This window comes from Sprattus sprattus (assembly GCF_963457725.1).
Source record: "Sprattus sprattus genome assembly, chromosome: 3".
NCBI classification, from domain to species: domain Eukaryota; kingdom Metazoa; phylum Chordata; class Actinopteri; order Clupeiformes; family Clupeidae; genus Sprattus; species Sprattus sprattus.
In genome coordinates, this window is record NC_137922.1 from 38,056,120 (window position 1) to 38,077,868 (window position 21,749).

Below are 21,749 nucleotides of genomic sequence, written 5' to 3' on the forward strand. Positions count from 1 at the left end.
TCCATCCATTCTCCATAGATGCTCCAAGACTTATACTCATTACAACTCTGGCCAGTATGTACAGCATACACTCTGCTAGGATAACCCTTCATTTCATACCCCATGTTAGCCAACACACCGGGGGACTTGTACACAGTGACTCAGAGCAGATAGATCACAGTTTCATACTGAGGAGAAGTGACCACCATTACTTACCAGTAGAGAATAAATATGCTAGGGAACTATAATAAATTACATAGTATTTGCATATAGTACATACAGTATCTCTTTTTATAGTACGTCTCTCTTTTTCAAGTAGCCACTGGGGTTTGTTAATTTAAAGACCTCCAAGAATGGAGGTTTTTTGTTATGATTCCTTGTTTAGTTGTTGTTTTTTTGTTCAATTTTATAGAGACAAAAATGATCTCAGACTACAGTGGTTCATGCGTATTTCTGTCTGTCAATGTGTGTGATGTAATAATTATTTTCTTTAAGTGATTTGAAATTGGCTTTGTATTCAGAGTGGATCTATTTTGCTGGGCAGATTACCCTGCCATATCAGTGCCTGGGAGCTTGGCCCTTGAATGTGTTTGACTGCGCACAGGCAGCTGTGAGGATGATGCGGTATCGACTGGCGTTGCCGTGGGGACAGCACTCAGCTGGAGTCTTTCTTGACTTAAGTAATCAGATTGCCCGACTTCACACGTCTGACGGCTGTAGATGTTCCAGAGGAGGCTTTAGAGATGAACAGATGTGGTTGGGCTGGTTGGGCTGAGAGCTCACAGCAGCTGATTCATAGACTGGCAGCACGATGCTGACATGGAGACTGGGGTGCCGACACAAGCACACAGCCCTCCTGCAGCTAAAGGCTTCTATGCCTGTACCCCTATAAACCCTGTGGGGATGACCATGCATTGAAGTTGCAGACACCTACGACTCCAATTACTTTCGTAATACATTGAGGCCTCCCACAGCAGCAGATTTATAGACCGGCGGTTTGAGGCCAGGGATATGGAAGGAGGACAGCACTTCTGCAGCTAAGGGTCTGAAGCTCTATGGCCATTGCTACATTTCTGTGTTATCAAAGAAACCACACACAGTGTGGAGTATGGAGCTACCCATATCAACTATGACTCCTTTATCAACTGGTAAACATGGGCAAATTTGTTTTGCAAATGGAGATTATGCATCGAGGAAATATTTTGCAATCGATTCATCTCCATGAAATACAGTATACATCTATTTCCATCCATATGTGATGCATCTGTACACGTAGATCAACCATCATTACAAGGGATAACGCACAGATATGACTCGAATAGAGGCTGTGTCTGTACAACACAGAGAAGAGAAGAATAAGCATGTGGTGGTAACCTGAAATATATTATCCGCTACAATATTACTCATCTGAACCAATGCCCCACATGACTGCTAGGCAGATGCTGACACAGTGCTAAGTATGCCTATTTAGCATATGCTTTTATCCACAGTGACTCATATTATCTTTAGTATGTGAACTACCTGGGAAGCAATTGCACGACACCAGTTGTAATAAAAACTCATCTGACCAATTGATGCAATTTGAAAAGGAATTTGTCGATTTGATTGACAGGTGTTATGTTGTGGGTGATTGCAGATTTGATTGACAGGTGTTGTATGATTGGTGACTTGCAGATTTGGCCGTTCACTCCCGGAAGGATCATTTTTGGCAAAGGCTGTTTTAGTTTTAATGGCTCTTGAATGAGGTTGATTGCTGAGATCGATGGAGCTGGATGTAGATTGATTGCTTGTGGCTTCAGCCGCTAATGATTTTTCATGAGGGACTCAGGACTTTACCCTCTCTAGATCTGTGTGTGTGTGTGTGTGTGTGTGTGTGTGTGTGTGTGTGTGTGTGTGTGTGTGTGTGTGTGTGTGTGTGTGTGTGTGTGTGTGTGTGTGTGTGTGTGTGTGTGTGTGTGTGTGTGTGTGTGTGTGTGTGTGTGTGTGTGAGTCTCTCGAGGACTGTGCTGTCCGTGCGTGCTTGGATGTGTGATCGTGACTATCTACCTCTTGACACAGCTGGATATGTAAAGACCGCCCCACCTCACCCCCCCCCCCCCCCCCCCCTCTCTCTCTCTCTCTCTCTCGCTCTCGCTCTCTCTCTCTCTCTCTCTCTCTCTCTCTCTCTCTCGCTCTCTCTCTCATGCAGTGCTAAATGAGCTGACCCACGGATCCAGGAAAAGGAGAAAACGAGAGGGGCAGAGAGAAAGGGAGAGGGAAAGAAAGAACTACAAGCCCTGTTCCTGTCTTTCTTAAATTTGAAAATCAGAAGCGATGCCTGTCCTCTCTCCAACCACAGGTAAGATCCTGCACACCGACATCTCTTAAAGTCTTAAACACCTTTCTCCAATATAACTTGTCCCTCCTTTTGAGCCCATAACAAGTACATTGTGTGTATTTACATTCTCTTTACCTGACTGTCCCTAATACAGAGGTCCGTGACCTTTTTACTTTTTGATTCAGTAGTGTTGATAATTTTACTCTTTGATTCAGTAGTATTGGTCAATTTACTCTTTGATTCAGTGGTGTTGGTCATTTTACTTTTTGATTCAGTAGTGTTGGTCATTTTACTTTTTGATTCAGTGTCGTTGGTTAGCCTGGAAAGCAAGACTAAGCATGTCTTACCTCCTAAAGTGCTGAATATCTATCAGTGAACACAAACACCTCTTCTTGGTGGATGACTGCGCCAAACAGGCCACATCAATAAGAAAGCAATTCCTTTCTGTCCTGTTGTTAGCGAAATAAAATGATTGATTCCAACAAATGACTTCAAACCACAGCTTACAGAAAAGCAGATTTCAATATTGTGTTAGTACCAGTAAATTGTCTGTGCCCTGTATCATGTTATTGCTGACACTGCCATCAGTTTGAGGAGGATTCATTACTTGAAGACACAAAAATCAATCAGTTTCGGTGAGACTTAGCCTACTGTACTGTTTGCCCAATGCAGGTGAGACTTAGCCTACTATACTGTTATACCAGTGCAGATGACACTGCACTGAATGTCTTTTCATCTCCTGCGGGTTCAAGGTTTGTGAATAACGAGGTGTGGAGAGAGAAATAAATACCATTAATTACTTAATACCATTAATGGTAGGCTTGTATTTGGACGGTGATGTAGGCTGATTGGATTTTGTTGTTTTTTGTGTCCTGCAGGGCTCCATGAGCTGTTGGCTCTGCTCACCTCCACGCTACACCCAGATGCCAACCAGAAAGAGGACCTGGTCTTCCTCAAGGAAGTCTTCAGCGAGAGGAGTCTGGGTTTCCTGATGAAGGTACGTTGAGAAACTTCTTGTCCCCAAATCTATCCACAGCCCTCTTACTCACAGGGTTGATAAGAATTTAGATCTCATACTGTCGTAAATTGCACTGCAGAAAGGCTACACTGGTGTTTTTTTTTTTTTTACTTTAAATGGATACATTATGATGTTTCTTGCATTATTTTCAATGCGCTTTTTTTTTTACTGATTATTTCCAATGTTTTTTCTAATGTTGGACAAAAGACTAAACACTGCAAGGCTACTAAAGGCACTAAAAGGCTAAACATCACACATATATCTATAACTGTTAGTCGTGCGGGTCGAAGAAGGTTGCTAGGTATGCTAAACTTTTGTATTTCTGTAGTACAACTGGTAGAAATAGTTTATATTAAGACCAAGGTCATGGGTTCAATACCTAAGGAGCACAAATACTGATCTGTACTGTGTTGTAAGTGACATTAGATTCAAGTGTCTGCTAAATAAAGGTGAATGAATTGTCCTCCCAGGATGGTCTGAATGTTAAAGCGGTGCTTGTTGTAACCATAGACATATTTATATTTAGGTTGTAACCAGCAGATGTGTTTGTCTTGTGTTGTGTAGATCCATGAGAGGCTGAGGTTATATCAGCGTCAGAGTCCAACACCTGTGCTCCACAGCGCCTCCTGTCTGGCTGAAGATGTAAGTGTAACAGCTTTCCCACTTTTACACCACAACCAGGGACTTTCTGTTTCAACAGCTCAATGGGTTCTATCTGTTCGACTGCAAAGAGCTGGACAAACCTATCTCTTGGAACTTTTCTAGCGTTGGCCCCAAACCATCATCAACCTGGAGAAATTAGAAATATTTAAAAATTCCAAAGCTAGATGGAGAAAAGAGAATGATGTTATTATGCTGATACATTTTATTATGCTGATATGCTTTTCCCTGTACAAATACTGTTAAAGAGTATGAAACAAAGCTATTTGTGATCCCTTTCACTCCACTGAGAAATACTGGTATAAGGATGTGGTACACAATCAGATCTCTTTTTCATTAGCTTTTCAGATTTTGAGAGTCTTTGAGATTAGTTCAGAACCAAAGTTCCGGGCCTCTTTTAGTAAGGGTGCCTCCAATCGACAGAAATAAAGAACCTTTTTTATAAGCGCGCTAGGAACATCTCCTGGCCAGCTCCCTCCAACCACCCCCAAGTGTTTCATCATCTGAACCAATAGGAATATTGATCCTATATTGATCCTGGTGGAGCAGTCAGAAATTAACCTCTGGCTTACGACTCTGGAGCCAGTCACAGGAAATACCTCATTGGCCCTCAGATAGAAGTCAAACATGTTGCTGAATTTATCGCTTAATAAGCCTGTCCAGATTCAACATCATTCTGCTGATTTATTCTTTATCCATTTCGTCTGAATCAATCAGCACACGGCCATCTGGGAAAGTAAGCATCTGGGACCATAAAGGTGCTTGGCTATTCGTCTAGGGCACCACGGCACAACCAATGCTGGGCACTTTTGGAGGGATAGGGAGAAAAACACAAGCTAGTGCCGTTAACATATGCTCTTCTAGTCTTACACCAGAACACTAGGGGGAGATGCTGTGTGTTGGCTAGGGCCCCTTTAGTTTTATGACTGCTTTGATGATGATGAAGGTTGCTGCTAAAGAAGAATATGATGAAGATTGTTGTTGTTGTTGAAGATGATGATGATGATGATTGTGCTGTTATTATTGTTATTGTTCCTGATGATGATGGTGTTGATGGTTGTGGTTGTGGTATTGTACCTAACCCATGATGATCCTGTGATTGACAGGTGGTGGATGAGCTGCAGGCAGGGGCGTTGGCTGGAGATGAGCGGGAGCTGTTTCTCCTGCTGACTGCCCCTCATGTGAAGGTATGACTGCAGTCTCACTGTCTCTCTCTCTCGCCTCTCTCTCTCTCTTGCTCTCTGTCTCTTTCCCTCTCTCTCTCTCTCTCTCTCTCTCTCTTTCTCTATCTCTCTATATCTCTCTCTTTCTCTCTCTCTCTATACAATGCCTGACAAAAGTCATGTCACTTATCCAAGTTGTAGGAACAACAGATAATAACTTGACTTGTAGTTGATCAATTGGAATCAGAAATGGCTCATATGAAAGGCAAAGGCCTCTAGATTATGCTTATTATACCAACATAAAGTTGTGTATCATTAATTGAGTTTTATCATGTAATAAGGACAGACAGGTCAGATTGGGTTTGGACAAAAGTCTTGTCGCATACACAAAAATATTTTTTTAATTTCGAATTTTACTTTGATAACACAAGAATGCTACAATAGCATCAGAGCATAAAGTCATGGTGCCCTGGGGAAAAAAAACAATATCATATATGACTCAGATGAGCTTGGAGGACTGCATCCATACTGCATCCACTTTGATGTGGAGGCCGAAATATGAGAAGAAGCGCCATCCTGCTGAAGAATTTGCCGTCTCCTGTGGTTTGGAATGTAATCGCCATCAAGAATCCCTTGATATTTCAGGCTGCTGATGTTGCCATCCTCTCTGCAGATCTTTTGCACACCCCCATACAAACCATGATTTTTCCTCCACCAAACTTGACTGAATCTTGGGTCCATGCGGGTTCCAACAGGTCTTCTGCAGTATTCGTAGCGATCGTAATGCAGTTTAATGGATGATTCATCAGAAAAAAAATCAACCTTCTGACACTTTTCCACTGTCTATCGTTTTGGCAAAAAAATGGTTTGGGGTTACAACCAGTATGGGTGTGCAGAGTGGATGGCAACATCAACAGCCTGAAGTATCAAGAGATTATTGCTGCCTATTACATCCCAAACCACAAGAGAATGTAAATTCTTCAGCAGGATGACGCTCCTTCTCATACTTCAGCCTCCACATCAAAGTTCCTGAAACCAAAGAAAGTCAAGGTGCTCCGGGATTGGCCAGCCCATCACCAGACAAGAACATTATTGAGCATGTCTGAAGTAGGATGAAGGAGGAGGCTTGGAAGATGAAACCAGTCCTGCAAGACTGCTTTCTTTGCCATTCCATACTTCATCAATTAGTTATTTGAGTAATTGCCGAGACATATGGATGCAGTCCTCCAAGCTCATGGGAGTCATACACAATATTATTTGTTTTTTCCAAGGCACCATGACTTTATGCTCTGATGTTATTGTAGCATTTTTGTGTTATCAAAGTAAAATTAAAAATTAAAAAAAATATTTTTGTGTATGCGACGAGACTTTTGTCCAAACCCAATCTGACCTGTCTGTCCTTATTACATGATAAAACTCAATTAATGATACACAACTTTATGTTGGTATAATAAGCATAATCTAAAGGCCTTCGCCTTTCATAGAAGCCATTTCTGATTCCAATTGATCAACTACAAGTCAAGTTATCATCTGTTGTGCCTACAACTTGGATAGGTGACAAGACTTTTGTCAGGCACTGTATATAAAGCTCTCTTCATAACTCAAACACACAAAGCACAGACATATAAGCAGGGTACACCCCCCTCTGTTTAAAACATATATATACTATATAGTAAAGCCCTTACCATGAGACCAGTCTATAGTGCAAACAACAATAACATAAATAATAACATCAAAGATGGAGTGACCCCGCGGCTGTGATGAACCTGGTTCCATTGGCTTGTCTCACTGCTTTTCAGAGTGTCAACAAGCACAAATAGTCAAAGATGCTGTTTAACACATTAGTGAGTAGAATAGGGCTGATTCCTGTTTGCTGCTCCAAGTGTTTAAAGTCAATGGTTGGAATATCTGACATCTGCTGTAACCAAATCGGAAAGATTGATAAATACTAGTTGCTGTCTAGTGAGCTACCTGGTTAACAGTTTGTGGAGGACAAAAATAAAGCACTCTTTTGATCATTCAGTTCAGCCAACAGTGCAGAAAATATATTTTAATAATCACATAAACAAACAGCTGGATAGAGCTTACAATGCACCTGGCCTTTATGTTCTCTGTTTAATCCAGCAGATGCTTTAACAACTAAAAAGCTTAAATAGCCCCCTGTAGTTCATGATTGATTTTCATGGGGACAAAAAACGCCATTTTAAAAACACCCCCCCCTCTGATTCCTTCACAAATCGCACCCCGGCTGTAACAATGTTGTGTGCAAGCCTTCAGCCTGACACACACACACAAAAACACACACACACACACACACACACACAAAAACACACACACACACACTGGTTCTATAAGGAGAAATCAGCAAATGTATGACCATCGAATACACACACACACACACACACACACACACACACACACACACACACACACACACACACACACACACACACACACACACACACACACACACACACACACACTCAAGCACCACTGGTTTTATAAGGAGAAATCAGCAAATGTATGACAATCGAATACACACACACACACACACACACACACACACACACACACACACACACACACACAAACACACACACACACACACACACACACACACACACACAAGCACCACTGGTTCTATAAGGAGAAATCAGCAAATGTATGACCATCGAATAGACACACACACACACACACACACACACACACACACACACACACACACACACACACACACACACACACACACACTCAAGCACCACTGGTTTTATAAGGAGAAATCAGCAAATGTATGACAATCGAATACACACACACACACACACACACACACACACACACACACACACACACAGAGCACACACACACACAAAGCACAGACAAACATGCACCCGTGTACTCTCTTATCAGTTCCAGGCAGACAAATAAGCACACGCCACTTTACATTCATTACTCCACTGATAATTAATTTCACCAAAAGCGTTTTATTGAAAAGACATGAGCACAGTTAAACATGGAGACCCAGACAATCCTGTTTGATAGTGGTAATTATGTAAGCCCAAGATCAATTACTCCAAATCAGACACACACACACACACACACACACACACACACACACACACACACACACACACACACACACACACACACACACAGACACACACACACACACACACACACACACATACACACACACACACACACACACACACACACACAGAGAGATAGAGACAGGGAGAAAGAGGGAGGGAGAGAGAGAATGCACTAAACAGAAATGCCATCAGATGACATTTTTTATAGCCTCACTTCATCACATTTACTCTCTTATTCTCTGAACCCTCAGGCAAGTCTTTCTCTCACTTACTTCTTCTCCCTTTCTTTCCTCCCATCCTTTCCTGTTTACCTCTCGGTCTGTAACTCACCACTGTCCTGACTGTCCTCCTCACCCTCTACTTTCCCCTTAATGAAAAAATGTCAACACGCACACACACACACACACACACACACACACACACACACACACACACACACACACACACACACACACACACACACACACACACACACACACACACACATACACACACGCACGCACACACACGTACACACAAACACACACACACACACACGTAAACACACACACACACACACCACTTTTACACACTTTCTTTGCATTTGCCTCATCTCCGTTTCTTTTCCATAAACAATATCAGCTTTACGGTACTCTCTCCTTGCATCCATCATGCACCATATCTCCTTTTGCCTTTAACCAAAAAGCAATATCATTATGTCGTCTCTCCCTCTCTTCCACTCTCTCTCTCCCTCTCTCTTTCTTTCTCTCTCTCTCTTTCTCTCTCTCTCTCTCTATCTCTCCCTCTCTCTCTTTCTCTCTGTCCCTCTCTCCCTCTCTGCCTTTGCTTAAAACAGATATAAAACATCTAATATAGTCAGATGACATTTTTGTGGCCCCTCTTCCTAACGCTTACACTACATCTCTGTACCGTAAGGCAATTCTGTCTCACACTGTTTCATAACACATTTATTTGCCTTCCTTTCTATCAATCCCTCCTTTATCTCTTTCGGTCTTAACTATACCTCTCTTTCTCTCAATGCACCCTCTGAGAAAAACTGTCAACATGGTAGATTTCTCTCTCTCCCCCTCTCTCTGTCGGTCTCTATCTGTATCTTTGCAAAAGCACTAGCAGCATGTCATGTCTCACTTTGCCCCTGTCTCTGCAACTCTTTCTTTCTGCAAGCTTGTCACATCTCACTTTGTTAGCTGCCTCTCCCTTTCTCTATCCCTCCCTCTCTTTTGCCCTCTCTCTCTCTCATCTTCCCCTTTCTCTCTCTCTCTTTCTCTATCTATCTATCTATATATCCCCTCTTTCCCTCCCGCTCCCCCTGCCCTACGGTTCTCTCTCTGTCAGCACATCACATCTCACTCACTCCTCGTCTCTCTCCTCCTCACCCCTGCAGGCGGTCCTGGCTGTGCATGACACGGTGGCCCAGAAGAACTTTGACCCGGTCCTGCCCCCCGTGCCGGAGGACCTTGACGACGAGCTGGAGGAAGAGTCTGTGAAGATTGTGCGACTGGTGAAGAACAAGGAGCCCCTCGTGAGTCAAAAGACAGAAAATATGACTCACAGACCCAACACACACACCTTACATAACCTGCTGTACATCCACACCCACAGTAGATAGAGTTACACTTTTAAAGTGTATATTTCGTTATATAAGTGTTTATGTCATTTACATAGTGTTCCTCTTATGTAAGAATATGTTCTTATAAAAGATGCCCTTAAAGCTAAGGTGAGAGTTTAGGAAAGGCTAGTCATACGTAACATGTATTTACATCGGAAATAGATCGTATTATTATTGTATGCGAATAACTGGGTACATTGCACCTTAGGCTGTTTTAAATAAAGCACCAGAATCATTAAAAATCATTGATGATCTTAACCTTCATTGATTGAATTGTTTTGCCTGTGTATGTGTATGTGTTGGCTGCATGGTGGTTTTGCGTACATCCATAATATAATATGTGTGTGGCATGTCAAATGTGATTTAACTAAAAGCCTTGGCTTTGAGCCCGAAGGTGTTGAAAGCGTGAAGCTGAATTGGAACCATTTATCTGAATCTGTGTGTCTATAAAGATACTTCTACTTGGGAATTGTAAAGATTGTGAAAGTTTGTGTGTATGTGTGTGTGTGTGTGTGTGTGTGTGTGTGTGTGTGTGTGTGTGTGTGTGTGTGTGTGTGTGTGTGTGTGTGTGTGTGTGTGTGTGTGTGTGTGTAGGGCGCCACTATTCGTAGGGATGACATGACGGGTGCTGTAGTGGTGGCCAGGATCATGAGAGGAGGGGCAGCTGACCGTAGTGGTAAGTTTGTGTTCAAGCAGGCACACACACACACACACACACACACACACACACACACACAATGTAATTCCAATTGAGCTGATCGAAAAGAAACAATGATGTTACTTGGTTTTGAAACAGTGCACACACACATACACACACACACGCATACGCACATTAACACACACACACACACGTACATGCACATAAACAGAAACCCAAAATTCAGTCTGACCACTCAGTCATCTAAATTAAAATGCCACAATTAACTCCTTGCCTGTCTGTCAGTGAATCAGTGAATCCCTAATCCCTGGTCATTCCACTGGAAACAAGGCTAAATTAAAAGTAGTGTTTACATCTGACAGCATGGAGGAGGTATAGCAAACCTCCGCTCTGGAATGCCTCATGAGTTGCGTCAAAAACATGTGAATTCTGAGTGCTGGAATGACTTTAATGATGGAGTAGCCAAAATATTAAACAAAATCCAGAGATTATGTCCAGACCCATGATTACATGTTACAGATTACAGAACTGAGAAAAGATGTTGCTATGGAAATTATGCTCATCTGGATGAAACAGGATTTGTTCCGTGGGTGTATTCTGCATGCATGGGAAAACGTGTGTGTGAATGCTTGTGTGTGTTTTCCAGCTTTTGTTTGTATTCATTCTCTGATCAGTTTATATGCATTTAGAATATGCGTGTGTGTGTGTGCCTGTTCAGATAAGTATGTAAGAAGATTTACCTTTCCATGTATTATTGCAATGTAATCATCTGATTACTGTTTCTGCGTGTGTGTGTGTGGGCGTGTGTGCGTGCATGCGTGTTTGTGTGTGTGTGTGTGTGTGCATGCACGCGTGTGCGCGCGCGCGCGTGTGTGTGTGTGTGCGTGTGTTTATATGATCACACAGGTCTCGTGCATGTAGGGGATGAGCTTAGGGAGGTGAATGGAAACCTCATCATCCACAAACGACCGGATGAGATCAGCCAGCTATTGGTAAGTACTTACACACTACCTCCCCTTCTACCAGTATAAGTATATATTGCATTTACAGTATAGGACAGTATTGCCATCAAAAACATTTAATATACTTTTAAGCTGACCAATTCAAACTGACCAATGGACTTTCATGATCTTTAAAAACTTCTTGTTTTAATTCTGCATTTGCCAATTAATGTAAATGTGTAGTCCCAGTCTCAGGGTTCCATTACACTGAAGATCATCCCAGCCATTAAGGAGGAAGACAATCCTAATGAAAGCAAGGTGTGTGTCTTGCTCAGGTTTCCGAAAAAATGAAAATATAAAGATGTTCACCCGGCCTTTAGATGTACATGTAAATAAATTATATTAATCTGATGTATTATGTAAGGGATAATATGTCTGCCAGTCAGTATAGAAAAATAAGTCCCAATGGGACAAACTCTGCTACGCGTCGGGTTCTTTTTCGTCCTGAAGGGATTTATTTTTTGCACTAAATAATTTTTTTGCCGTTTTGTGGCTTCTGCTAAGAAAAATGTCTTCACGCAAAAAAACAACTTTAAAGTTTCAGGTGTTTGTTGCGTAGAAACCCATTACTTGCTGACTTCAAGTTACAATGACTTTCCGTTTAGTTAAATGAACATACTACTTGCAGAATGATATGAAATTTGTGAATTAGAAGCACAAAACTAGTTGCCAATGAGAATACATTTTCGCAGCGGTCAATGTAAGAAATATCAGACCTCTGAACGTTGGGGTGGCCCATACAAATCAGCGTAACTTTTTCGAACATTCTGAGGAGCCGTATAATAAAAATAAATATCAGACCTTCGAACGTTGTGATAGCCTGTTCAATTCAATGTAACTTTTTGCAACATTCTGAGGAACCATATAATTATAATAAAATAAAGTGTATGTATAAATAAATAATGAGAGAATGAAACAAAGTTTACAATAATAATGTAACAATACAACAAAAAATATCTAAAATGCTCCTGTTCTTGCACCAGGTCTATCTGAGGTCCCTGTTCGACTACATCCCATTCGAGGACAAGGCCACTCCCTGCCAGGAGGCGGGACTTCCTTTCCAGCGAGGGGACATCCTGCAGGTGGTGAGCCAGGACGACCAGACCTGGTGGCAGGCCAAGCGCGTGGGCGACAGCAACCTGCGCGCCGGTCTCATCCCCTCCAGACAGTTCCAGGAGAAGTAAGACTAATGCCAGAATTAATACTGTAGGAGTTGGAGTTAGACACTGCAATATTTGGGGAGTTCCTGTTGTTATGCTGCTGCTAGTTCTTGAGGCGAGAGAGTGCGGCTTTGATGTTTGGCTTTGTTCAGGATGGTATTGAATGCCTTACTGTGTCAGTAGAGACTTCCAAGCTGGCAAAAAAAGGACAGGAAGGACATAAAGGAGGGAAACATAGCACAGCTACCTCCCATAGGGAATAATTATCTCTCACCAGCATCTTTACAGTAATTTGTGTAGGCATGAGATTGTCTATAAAAAGTAACTGCAAAGCATGCATGTGCGCTGTGTCACTGCGGTACTAGTTCTTTCCGGGATGTAGCTGATTAGTTTGGATTTCAGTGTTTGCATCTTGTTTGGTGTGTTTTTAAGTGGTTACTAAAACTGTAACTTAATCTATATGTAAATCAATTACATTTTCATCCCTCCAGGCGACTCAGGCACAGAATGAAGACGGGTACGTTCCAGGGCTCCAAATCTCCCAGTGCCCCACCATGTGAGTCTCATTTGCCATCACGCCTCACCTCATGGCCACGCCCACCTCGTGGCCACGCTTCATAAATCATGAACATTAAAGGGTGACAGGAGCAAACTGTAAATCTACCTGATAAGAAGAATGGATACATATTCTCTCTCTCTCTCTCTCTCTCTCTCTCTCTCTCTTTCTTTTACTCTCTTTCACTCTCGCTCTCTCTCTCTCGCTCTCACACACACACAGCCATACAGTCACACATATACACACAGACAACTTACAACACACACAAACACATAAATAAATGTGCACACACACACACACACACACACACACACACACACACACACACACACACACACACACACACACACACACACACACAAAGAGACACACACACACGTACTCTCTCTCTCTCTCTCTCTCTCTCTCACTCACACACACAACACACTTTTGCTCTCTTTCTCTCATACATATAAACATTCTGCCTCTTCTTTTTCTGAGAAAAAAAATATTGGAAGGGATAGTTTTGTTGAACAGAAGCCATTTGGTGTTGTTTTAATCCCAAAGACATTCAATTACAGAGAGTCACTGTGAAAATAACCGGGTTTAACTTTTTGAGTTTATGTATGTGTTGTGAGTGTGTTTAGTGCCTCATTGCAGGCCAACCAGTGTGTGTATTTTTGTGTGAGTTTTGTGTGAGCATGTGTGTGTGTGTGTGTGTGTACGTGTGTCTGCTTGTGTACTTCTGCACAGATCTGTGTGTTTGTGTGTGTGTGTGTTTGTGCATGAGTGCATGTCTATGTCTGTGCCTGCATTAGCGTCTGTGAGTGTGTGTTTTGGGGGTAGACAGATGCAACATATTCCAGAATATTCTCCCAGATTAATCCCCTGATGTTGAACTCTAGCCTGTTGTCTGTTGCACAAGCACATTTTGACCAATCTTACAGTGACCCAGATTCTTCCCCGAGTCCTTCTCTTTTTCATTCTCTCACTGATAATTCAGCTCTGAGATCAAATGAGCGTCAGTGTGTTAATGCTCTTACTGGACGCTTGTTTGGACGATATGACAACAGGACCTGATTCTAAGCTTTTTTTAATGTGTGGTCTCGAATTAAATGACACCATATTTTTTTATTTGTAATGGTATCTATTCATTTTATAATGAATGTTTTAGGTATGAATTATGGGTGGATATGATTTGATGATATGATGATTTGATATCTTCTCTCTCCTTAATGCACTCAGATGATCAGACTAGCGAGAGAGGTAGGTTTGTGTTTGAAAGAAAATCCAAGTGGTACCAACTGACTCAGAATCCCCTTCAAAACGTTGCTGATGTTGTTTTTGCTGCTGTTGTTATTTTGGTAAAATCTGTTGAGGACACTTCACCCCTTTTCACCCCTCAAATGTCATGGCTGTGGGTTTCACAGTTACAACAGCAGCAAATGCAATCAGTACATCCACAGTGAATGGAGTAGTGTATTGAATGGGTATCAGTGCTGCTCCAACTCCAGATATTTTACTGTGGTCTATCAGAGGTTGGGACACAAAGACAGTTAGACGGACACAAAGACAGTTAGACAGACAGTTAGACAGACAGTTAGACAGGTTCCTGCTCTCCCAGCCTTACTTCCCTGTTGCTGCCACATTCACTTCTAGACTGTCTCGCACACATTTGCCCCCATGCCTTTACCAAGATTATCCCTGCTCTTTGCAGCTATACCTGGTTACTATAGCAACGTAACCCTCCTTTCCCTGAGTTACCTATCCCCCCCCTCTTCTTCCCCTCCTCTCATCCTCATCTCTCCCTGCTTGCCCCCCCCCACCCCCCCCCTACAGAAGACTGCGACAGTGAGGCGGGCAGCAGCGGCCAGCACATAGGTGAGACCACTCTCGGTATGGCACACAGCAAAGAAAAAGGAAAATAGCTAAATGCAAATTGCTTATGCTGCAACACCATACTTTCTGTACTAGCTGAGGCTTGGTTGCTTATTTGTGCTTAAAGCTTTTGAGGTTAGGGGGCATTTCCATTCGTTCCTGTCGTCCTGTACACACTACATGGCTGAACTGCGATTGCCAAAGGGGCTGTGTCACATTTTCATTCAATGGTCTTTTAATTTTGTGAGGGCTGCATAGAGGTCCTCACAATGCGGCTATGGCTTTATGGGTACTTGAATACACAGTTGGTGTCTGTCTGGCTCTGGGCACTTCTCTGTCTGCCTCACTGGAAATTCAGCAGTGTTTGTGTGTGCGTGTTTGTGTGTACTTCCTGGCGATTTTGGGTGTGTGTGTGTGATGGTGTGTACTTCCTGGCGATTCACAGCCTATTTGGTTTGCTTTCATAGCTGACTGTCCTTTGTGGCCAGGGGCAATGTTTCATGCGTGCTGTCATGCGGACACATACACACACACAGACCCACACACACTCACACACACACAACTAAAACATACAAAAAAACGAAACCACATGTATGTTCACAAACACACAGATATACTCTCACACTCACAGGCTGGCATTATACATGAAAATGAGTGGACACACACATTCACAAACACACACACACACACACACACACACACACACACACACACACACACACACACACACTCACACACAGCATGGCGTCATCTATGCACTGGCCTGTGAGGCTTGAGGCTGCGGTATATGTCCGTGGATGTACAGTGTGTGTGTGTGTGTGTGTGTGTGTGTGTGTGTGTGTGTGTGTGTGCGTCTGTGTGTGTATACAAGCATGTGTGCGTACGTTTCCTCTGTGATGGTCTAACATTAGCTGTAGTTTCTCCGAAGTGTAAGGCGGTGGCGCCCTCCTGTGGTCAGGCCTTTTCCTGGGAGTTTTACTCAGGTACTTCTCCCTGTCCATCTCTACACGCTTTGCTGTGTACACTCAGTGAAACAGTATGTGTGTGGATCCCCCCTCATCTCACTAACAGTTTCCCCTAATCTGCCTGTAACTGAAACACTGAAGACCCAGCTGAAAGGTAGAACTCTGTTTATGTAACTGTCTCTATGATAGAGTTACTTTTTCTGCCATAGGCCACATTTCGCACTGTTGGCTCAGTACACTTGACAAGACACTTTGTTGCTGTACATTTGTATAAATCTCTGTCCAGATGAGTGAATGTTTATCTTTACAAGCAGCAGGGTTGAAAAAGCTGTGCTTTGCCTCCACTTTGCAATGGATGCAAAGATGTCAGTTTCAATATTGTCTATCTATCAACGTCATACTATTATGTCTAGGCTATAACACAGATCAGATACATGTTCTTAAATGCACTTATCTATGTGTGTGTTTGTGTGTAGTAATTGTATATGTGTTTGTAGTTTTGTAGTTGTGTACGTGTGTGTGAGTGTTCGTATGTGTGTGTGTTTGTGGGTGCACATATATCTTTTTAAATGACACAGTTCTGTCTCTGCTCCTTAGCTGGACTGCGTAGAAGTTTCCGGCTCAGCCGAAAAGATCGCCAGGGGTCGGGAGAGAATCGGCCACCGGACGAGTTTGAGTTCCAGATCTATGAGGAGGTGACCCTGTACCAGCAGAGGCCTACAGATCAACGCAGACTAGTGGTGCTGATCGGTGAGAGACTTGGGACATAGAAAAGTGTAGAGAAAGGGGATTGGAGTTTGTGTGTTTGTGTGTGTGTGTGTGTGTGTGTGTGTGTGTGTGTGTGTGTGTGCGCGAGTGCGTGTGCGTGTGTGGGGTGGGTTGTTAAGAAAGTTTGCCCTAAATGTGTGTCAGACACTTCTTGGTAGCTGTGTAGTAAATGTGTTGATGGTGATATTGCTATTGCTATCTCATGACTCCCATCTCCCATCCTATATTTCTGTCCAAACCCTCACCCCCTCTCTCCCTCTCATACACAACCCTCACCCCCTCTCTCCCTCTCATACACAACCCTCCTCTCTCTCTCTCTCTCTCTCTCTCTCTCCCCCTCTCTCTCTCTCTCGCACTCTCTCTCCCTCTCATACACAACCATCCCCCTCTCTCTCTCTCTCTCTCTCTCTCTTTCTCTCTCTCTCACTCATACTTAAGGCTCCCTTGGAGCACGGATCAATGAGCTCAAGCAGAGGGTGATTGCTGAGAACCCTCACCGTTACGGCGTGGCAGTGCCTCGTGAGTGTTTTGGGTCCCCACAACATCTCACTGAAACGACAGCAAACTGAAACACAGAACAAAGCTGTTTCACATTCACATTTAATGACTTAACAGACAATTTTATTCAATGTGACTTACAGTACTGTTCAGATTTACATGTATATGTGTGCATCCGTGCTCTTTCGGTAGAGCTACACATACACTAGATGCTAAAGGAAACGCTGGACGCTACACACACAGCCCCACATCCTTGTGTGTTCCCTGCTCGTTAGAGTTCCATTGTCTGTGTTGCAGACACCACTCGAGCCCGCAAGAGCCACGAGAAGGAGGGGGTGGAGTACCACTTCATCTCCAAGCAGGCCTTCGACGCCGACATCCAGAATAACAAGTGAGCTTGCCCCTACTGAACTGTGACGGAGAGAAGACTCGGCCAGATAATGATCTGCATGCTGATAATTAATCACTGTGATAGTGCTAATGTTTTTACTAGTGTTACTGATTTTATCGTTTCAACATTTCTATAATTAAGTTTGAAATTGTTATTGAGTATGTTAAATCTCCATAATTAATTGACTTGGCCATTGGCATTGGCTCCTGTCTCTTTGTATTCCATGTTTTTTTACCACCTAGGTTTATTGAGTACGGAGAGTACAAGGAAAACCAGTACGGCACTAGTCTGGAGTCCATTCGCTGCGTGTTAGCCAGGAATAAGTTGTGTCTGGTGGACGTTCAGCCTGAGGTGAGTCTCTCCCTGACAGCAGAGGTCACAGAGTGTCAGAAAGTTAATTAGTGAGGTCGGCTTCATGTCGTTACACCTCTGCTACTGCATAGAACACTGCGTTTAAACAAGCAACTGAGTCCCTAAATCATTCTGGGTTTGCATATGAGATTTCTATGAGAATTATTTGTAAGGTTTTGTAAACGAGGACTTTATTCACACTTTCGTTCGATCCAGGTTATTTGTCCTTGATGCAGACATTATTATTTGTCACCGTTGACTTGTACACTTCTCCTATTGCTTTCACTACAAAATGCATAATAGCTGCACAAAGCATGTGTTGAGACAGAGGTCATGGATGTAAGCCTTGGAATGTATTTATGCACGTTTTCCCCAGGCTCTGAAGATCCTGCGCACAGCTGAGTTTAAGCCCTACGTGATCTTTGTGAGGCCGCGCATCTCTGAGACCCTCCTGAGACGCAGTGCCTCCACCTCACCGGGCAGGGGTGACAGCGGACACATCACAGTGAGTGTCCATGGCAACCTTTAGGACTCATTAGGCACTGAGTGTGGCATCTTTTTTATTATGTTAATTATTGTTGTGTTTTATGTAATTAATGTCAAGTTGTTACTCTGGACATTCATAAAGTATAACACATTTGCGTGAACTGTGTGTTTTCAACTTAACTCAACTGAACTACAGTCGTATGCAAAAGTTTAGGCACCCCTGATAATCTTTATTACTTTCATTTATGAATTGTTGGGCGTTTGGATCAGGAACTTCTTTGTCACATATATAATACTACATGGACACAGTGATATTTTAGAAGTGAAATAAGGTTAATTAGATAAACAGAGAATATTCCAAATGTATAATAACAGAATTAGACAGGTGCATAAATTTGGGCACCCCAACAGAAAAATCACAATAATATTTACGAGAGCCTCCTTTTGCCAAAATAACAGCCTCTAGACGCTTCTTATAGCCTCTGATGAGTGTCTGGATTCTGGATGAAGGTATTTTGGACCATTCTTTCTTATAATACAGCTCCAGCTCTGTAAGGTTTGATGGGTGCCTAGCGTGGACAGCCTGCTTCAAGACATCCCATGTATTTTCAATTATATTCAAGTCTGTGGACTGGGATGGCCATTCTAGAACATTGTAGTTGTCCCTCTGCATAAATGGCTTAGTGGATTTGGAGCAATATTTCATGTTATTGTCCTGCTGGAACACCCAACTCCGCCGTAACTTCAGCTTTGTTACAGATTCTTGAACATTATTGTCAAGAATTTGCTAGTACTGAGTTGAATCCATGCGACCATCAACTTTAAATAGATTTCCAGTTCCTGTACTAGCCACACAGTCCCACAGCATGATGGACCCCCCACCTAATTTTACTGTGGGCAGCAAGTGTTTTTCTAGGAATGCTGTATTAATTTGCCTCCATGCGTAACGCCTCTTGTTGTGACCAAATATCTCTATCTTTGTTCCAAAATGAGCCTGGCTTGTTCAAATGTAGTTTGGCAAACCTCAAGCGAGCTTGTTTGTGGCGTGTGTGCGGAAAAGGCTTCTTCTGCATCACTCTCCCATACAGCTGTTTTCTGTGCAATGTGCGCTGAATGGTTGAGCAATGCACAGTGACACCATCTGCAGCAAGATGACCTTGCAGATCTTTGGAGGTGATCTGAGGGTTATTCTTGACCATTCTGACCATTATTCGCCTTTGCCTCTTTGTTATTTTTCTAGCCTTAGCAAGAACTGTGCCTGTTGCCTTCCACTTCATAATAAAATTCATCACAGTGGAAACTGATAGCTGAAACCTCCAGGATAACTTTTTGTAGCCTTCCCCTAAACAAAACTGCTGAACAATCTTTGTTTTCAGATCATTTGATAGCTGTTTTGATGCCCCAATGTTGCCACTGTTCAGAGGTGAATCAAAGAGAAGCACAACTTGCAATTGGCTACCTTAAATACCTTTTTTAATGGTTGGATGCACCTTTCTATGGAATTGAAGGCTTGACGAGCTAACCAGACTAATTCTGTGTTGCATTTTATCAGCATTGAGTAGGTACAGGTATTCAAATCAACACAATTATCAGGGTGCCCAAACTTTTGCACAGCCTATTTTTCACATTTGATTTAATTTCACACCAATAAATACTGCTACTCTAAATATCTTTGTCTGGAAAACACCCTAGCACTCAGTGATAACTACAAAATAAATTTTTGACCACTGTGATTTTTTTTGGTGAAGACAGAGTAAATTATCATGCAGCATTAGAGGGGTGCCTAAACTTTTGCATACGACTGTATATTGCAGTAAAGAAAAAAGATACACAGTATTTTTGAAAATTGTTGTAAACAGTTGGAAAAACCCTCTCTCTCTGTTCCGTCCTGTCTCGCTTTCTTGCTCTCTCATACCCACAATCTCTCTTTCCCTCTGCCCCCCCCCCCCCCCCCCCCCCCCTCTGTCTGTATGTCTGTCTGTCTGTCCTTCTCTCTCTCTCTCTCTCTCTCTCTCTCTCTCTCTCTCTCTGCTCTCTCTCGCTCTCTCTTTCTCTCGGCTTGAAGGATGAAGACCTGCAGGAAATGATGCACTCAGCTGAACAGATGGACCAGCAGTACGGCCACCTGGTGGACCGGGTCCACGTGAAGGAGGACTTGGCCAGTGCCTGCATGGAACTGCGGAACATTCTAGAACGCCTGGATAGAGAACCTCACTGGGTGCCAGTCAACTGGGTCCGGAGTTAGCCCCAACCCCCCTGTCACACACCCCTCCCCCCTCCCCTGCCCCAGCATCCGACCCACCTCCACTTTTCCGCAAATGAATGTGTAATGTTTTAAACTATCCTATCAGAGGGGTGGCCATCTGCCAAGGCAAGGCCGGCCCCCTGTAGCCGTGATCCTCTACCTCTCTATATTCCATTCTATTACTGTAAGTGTTCTACTCTGCCAATGAAAGGTAATCTGTGAAGTGTCCTGGGATTCTGAGACAGATTGCTGTAGTAGGGTAGGTCATTCTGACATGCCCCTCTAGAAAATTCCGGAAATACAGAAGGGAAGAACTAAGCTGTTCAGAATGAGTGATTAGTGTTTTTGTAAATATGAATCACAAAGGTTATGAGTCATGAAAATGTGGGTGTGTTTCAATGTGGGTGTGGGTGTATGTGTGTGTGTCTGAGAGGGAGAGGAGGAGGAGTGTGTGTGTTTGTGTGTGTGTGTGTGTGTGTGTTGTTCTGTCACCACAAGAAGCCATTGGCAAAACTATAGATTGGCTACACGTGTGACTGCTGTGTCCTTTACAAACAGAAGCATTCCATTTTGTGCGTGAACTTTTACCTTGTATAAAAGGGAGAAAAAAAAAGTCTTTTGTCAGCACATTCTGAAACATTATGCAAACTATCTATGCTAACTGCGTTTGACACAAAACATCCTGTTTACGATTTATGTCAAAATGAATATCCAATTGAGTGTATTATGAAGAATGAATGTATTAAGAATGTTACTTATATGATGTGCCAGAAATATTATACTTGCTATTATGCTCTATGTCTAGAAAATAATTGCTGGAATGAGGTGAACATACAGAATATGCATTTACGCACAGATTCTTAGGTTACCTGTACTGTTTGATCATATGCTGTGAGGTGTGTTCTAACCGTAAAAGCATAACTAATGTATTTGTCTGGATGAATTGAATAACGTAACTAAGAAGGTATTGCTCTTACC

At 42.7% G+C, this 21,749-nt stretch overlaps 1 protein-coding gene across 1 annotated transcript; it reads left to right on the plus strand.

Moving 5' to 3' along the window:
• Positions 1-2,292: 2,292 nt before the first annotated feature.
• On the plus strand, positions 2,293-20,771 carry mpp3b (MAGUK p55 scaffold protein 3b; the record flags this gene model as incomplete). Its single annotated transcript, XM_080834126.1, has 19 exons — positions 2,293-2,317; positions 3,175-3,293; positions 3,879-3,956; positions 5,081-5,161; positions 9,611-9,748; positions 10,430-10,511; positions 11,400-11,485; positions 11,678-11,752; positions 12,478-12,674; positions 13,146-13,210; positions 14,435-14,455; positions 15,029-15,070; positions 15,979-16,050; positions 16,630-16,782; positions 17,239-17,319; positions 17,596-17,689; positions 17,932-18,040; positions 18,417-18,545; positions 20,592-20,771. 19 exons carry the CDS (start codon positions 2,293-2,295, stop codon positions 20,769-20,771), a joined length of 1,827 nt encoding a protein of 608 aa, XP_080690252.1.
• Positions 20,772-21,749: the final 978 nt, after the last annotated feature.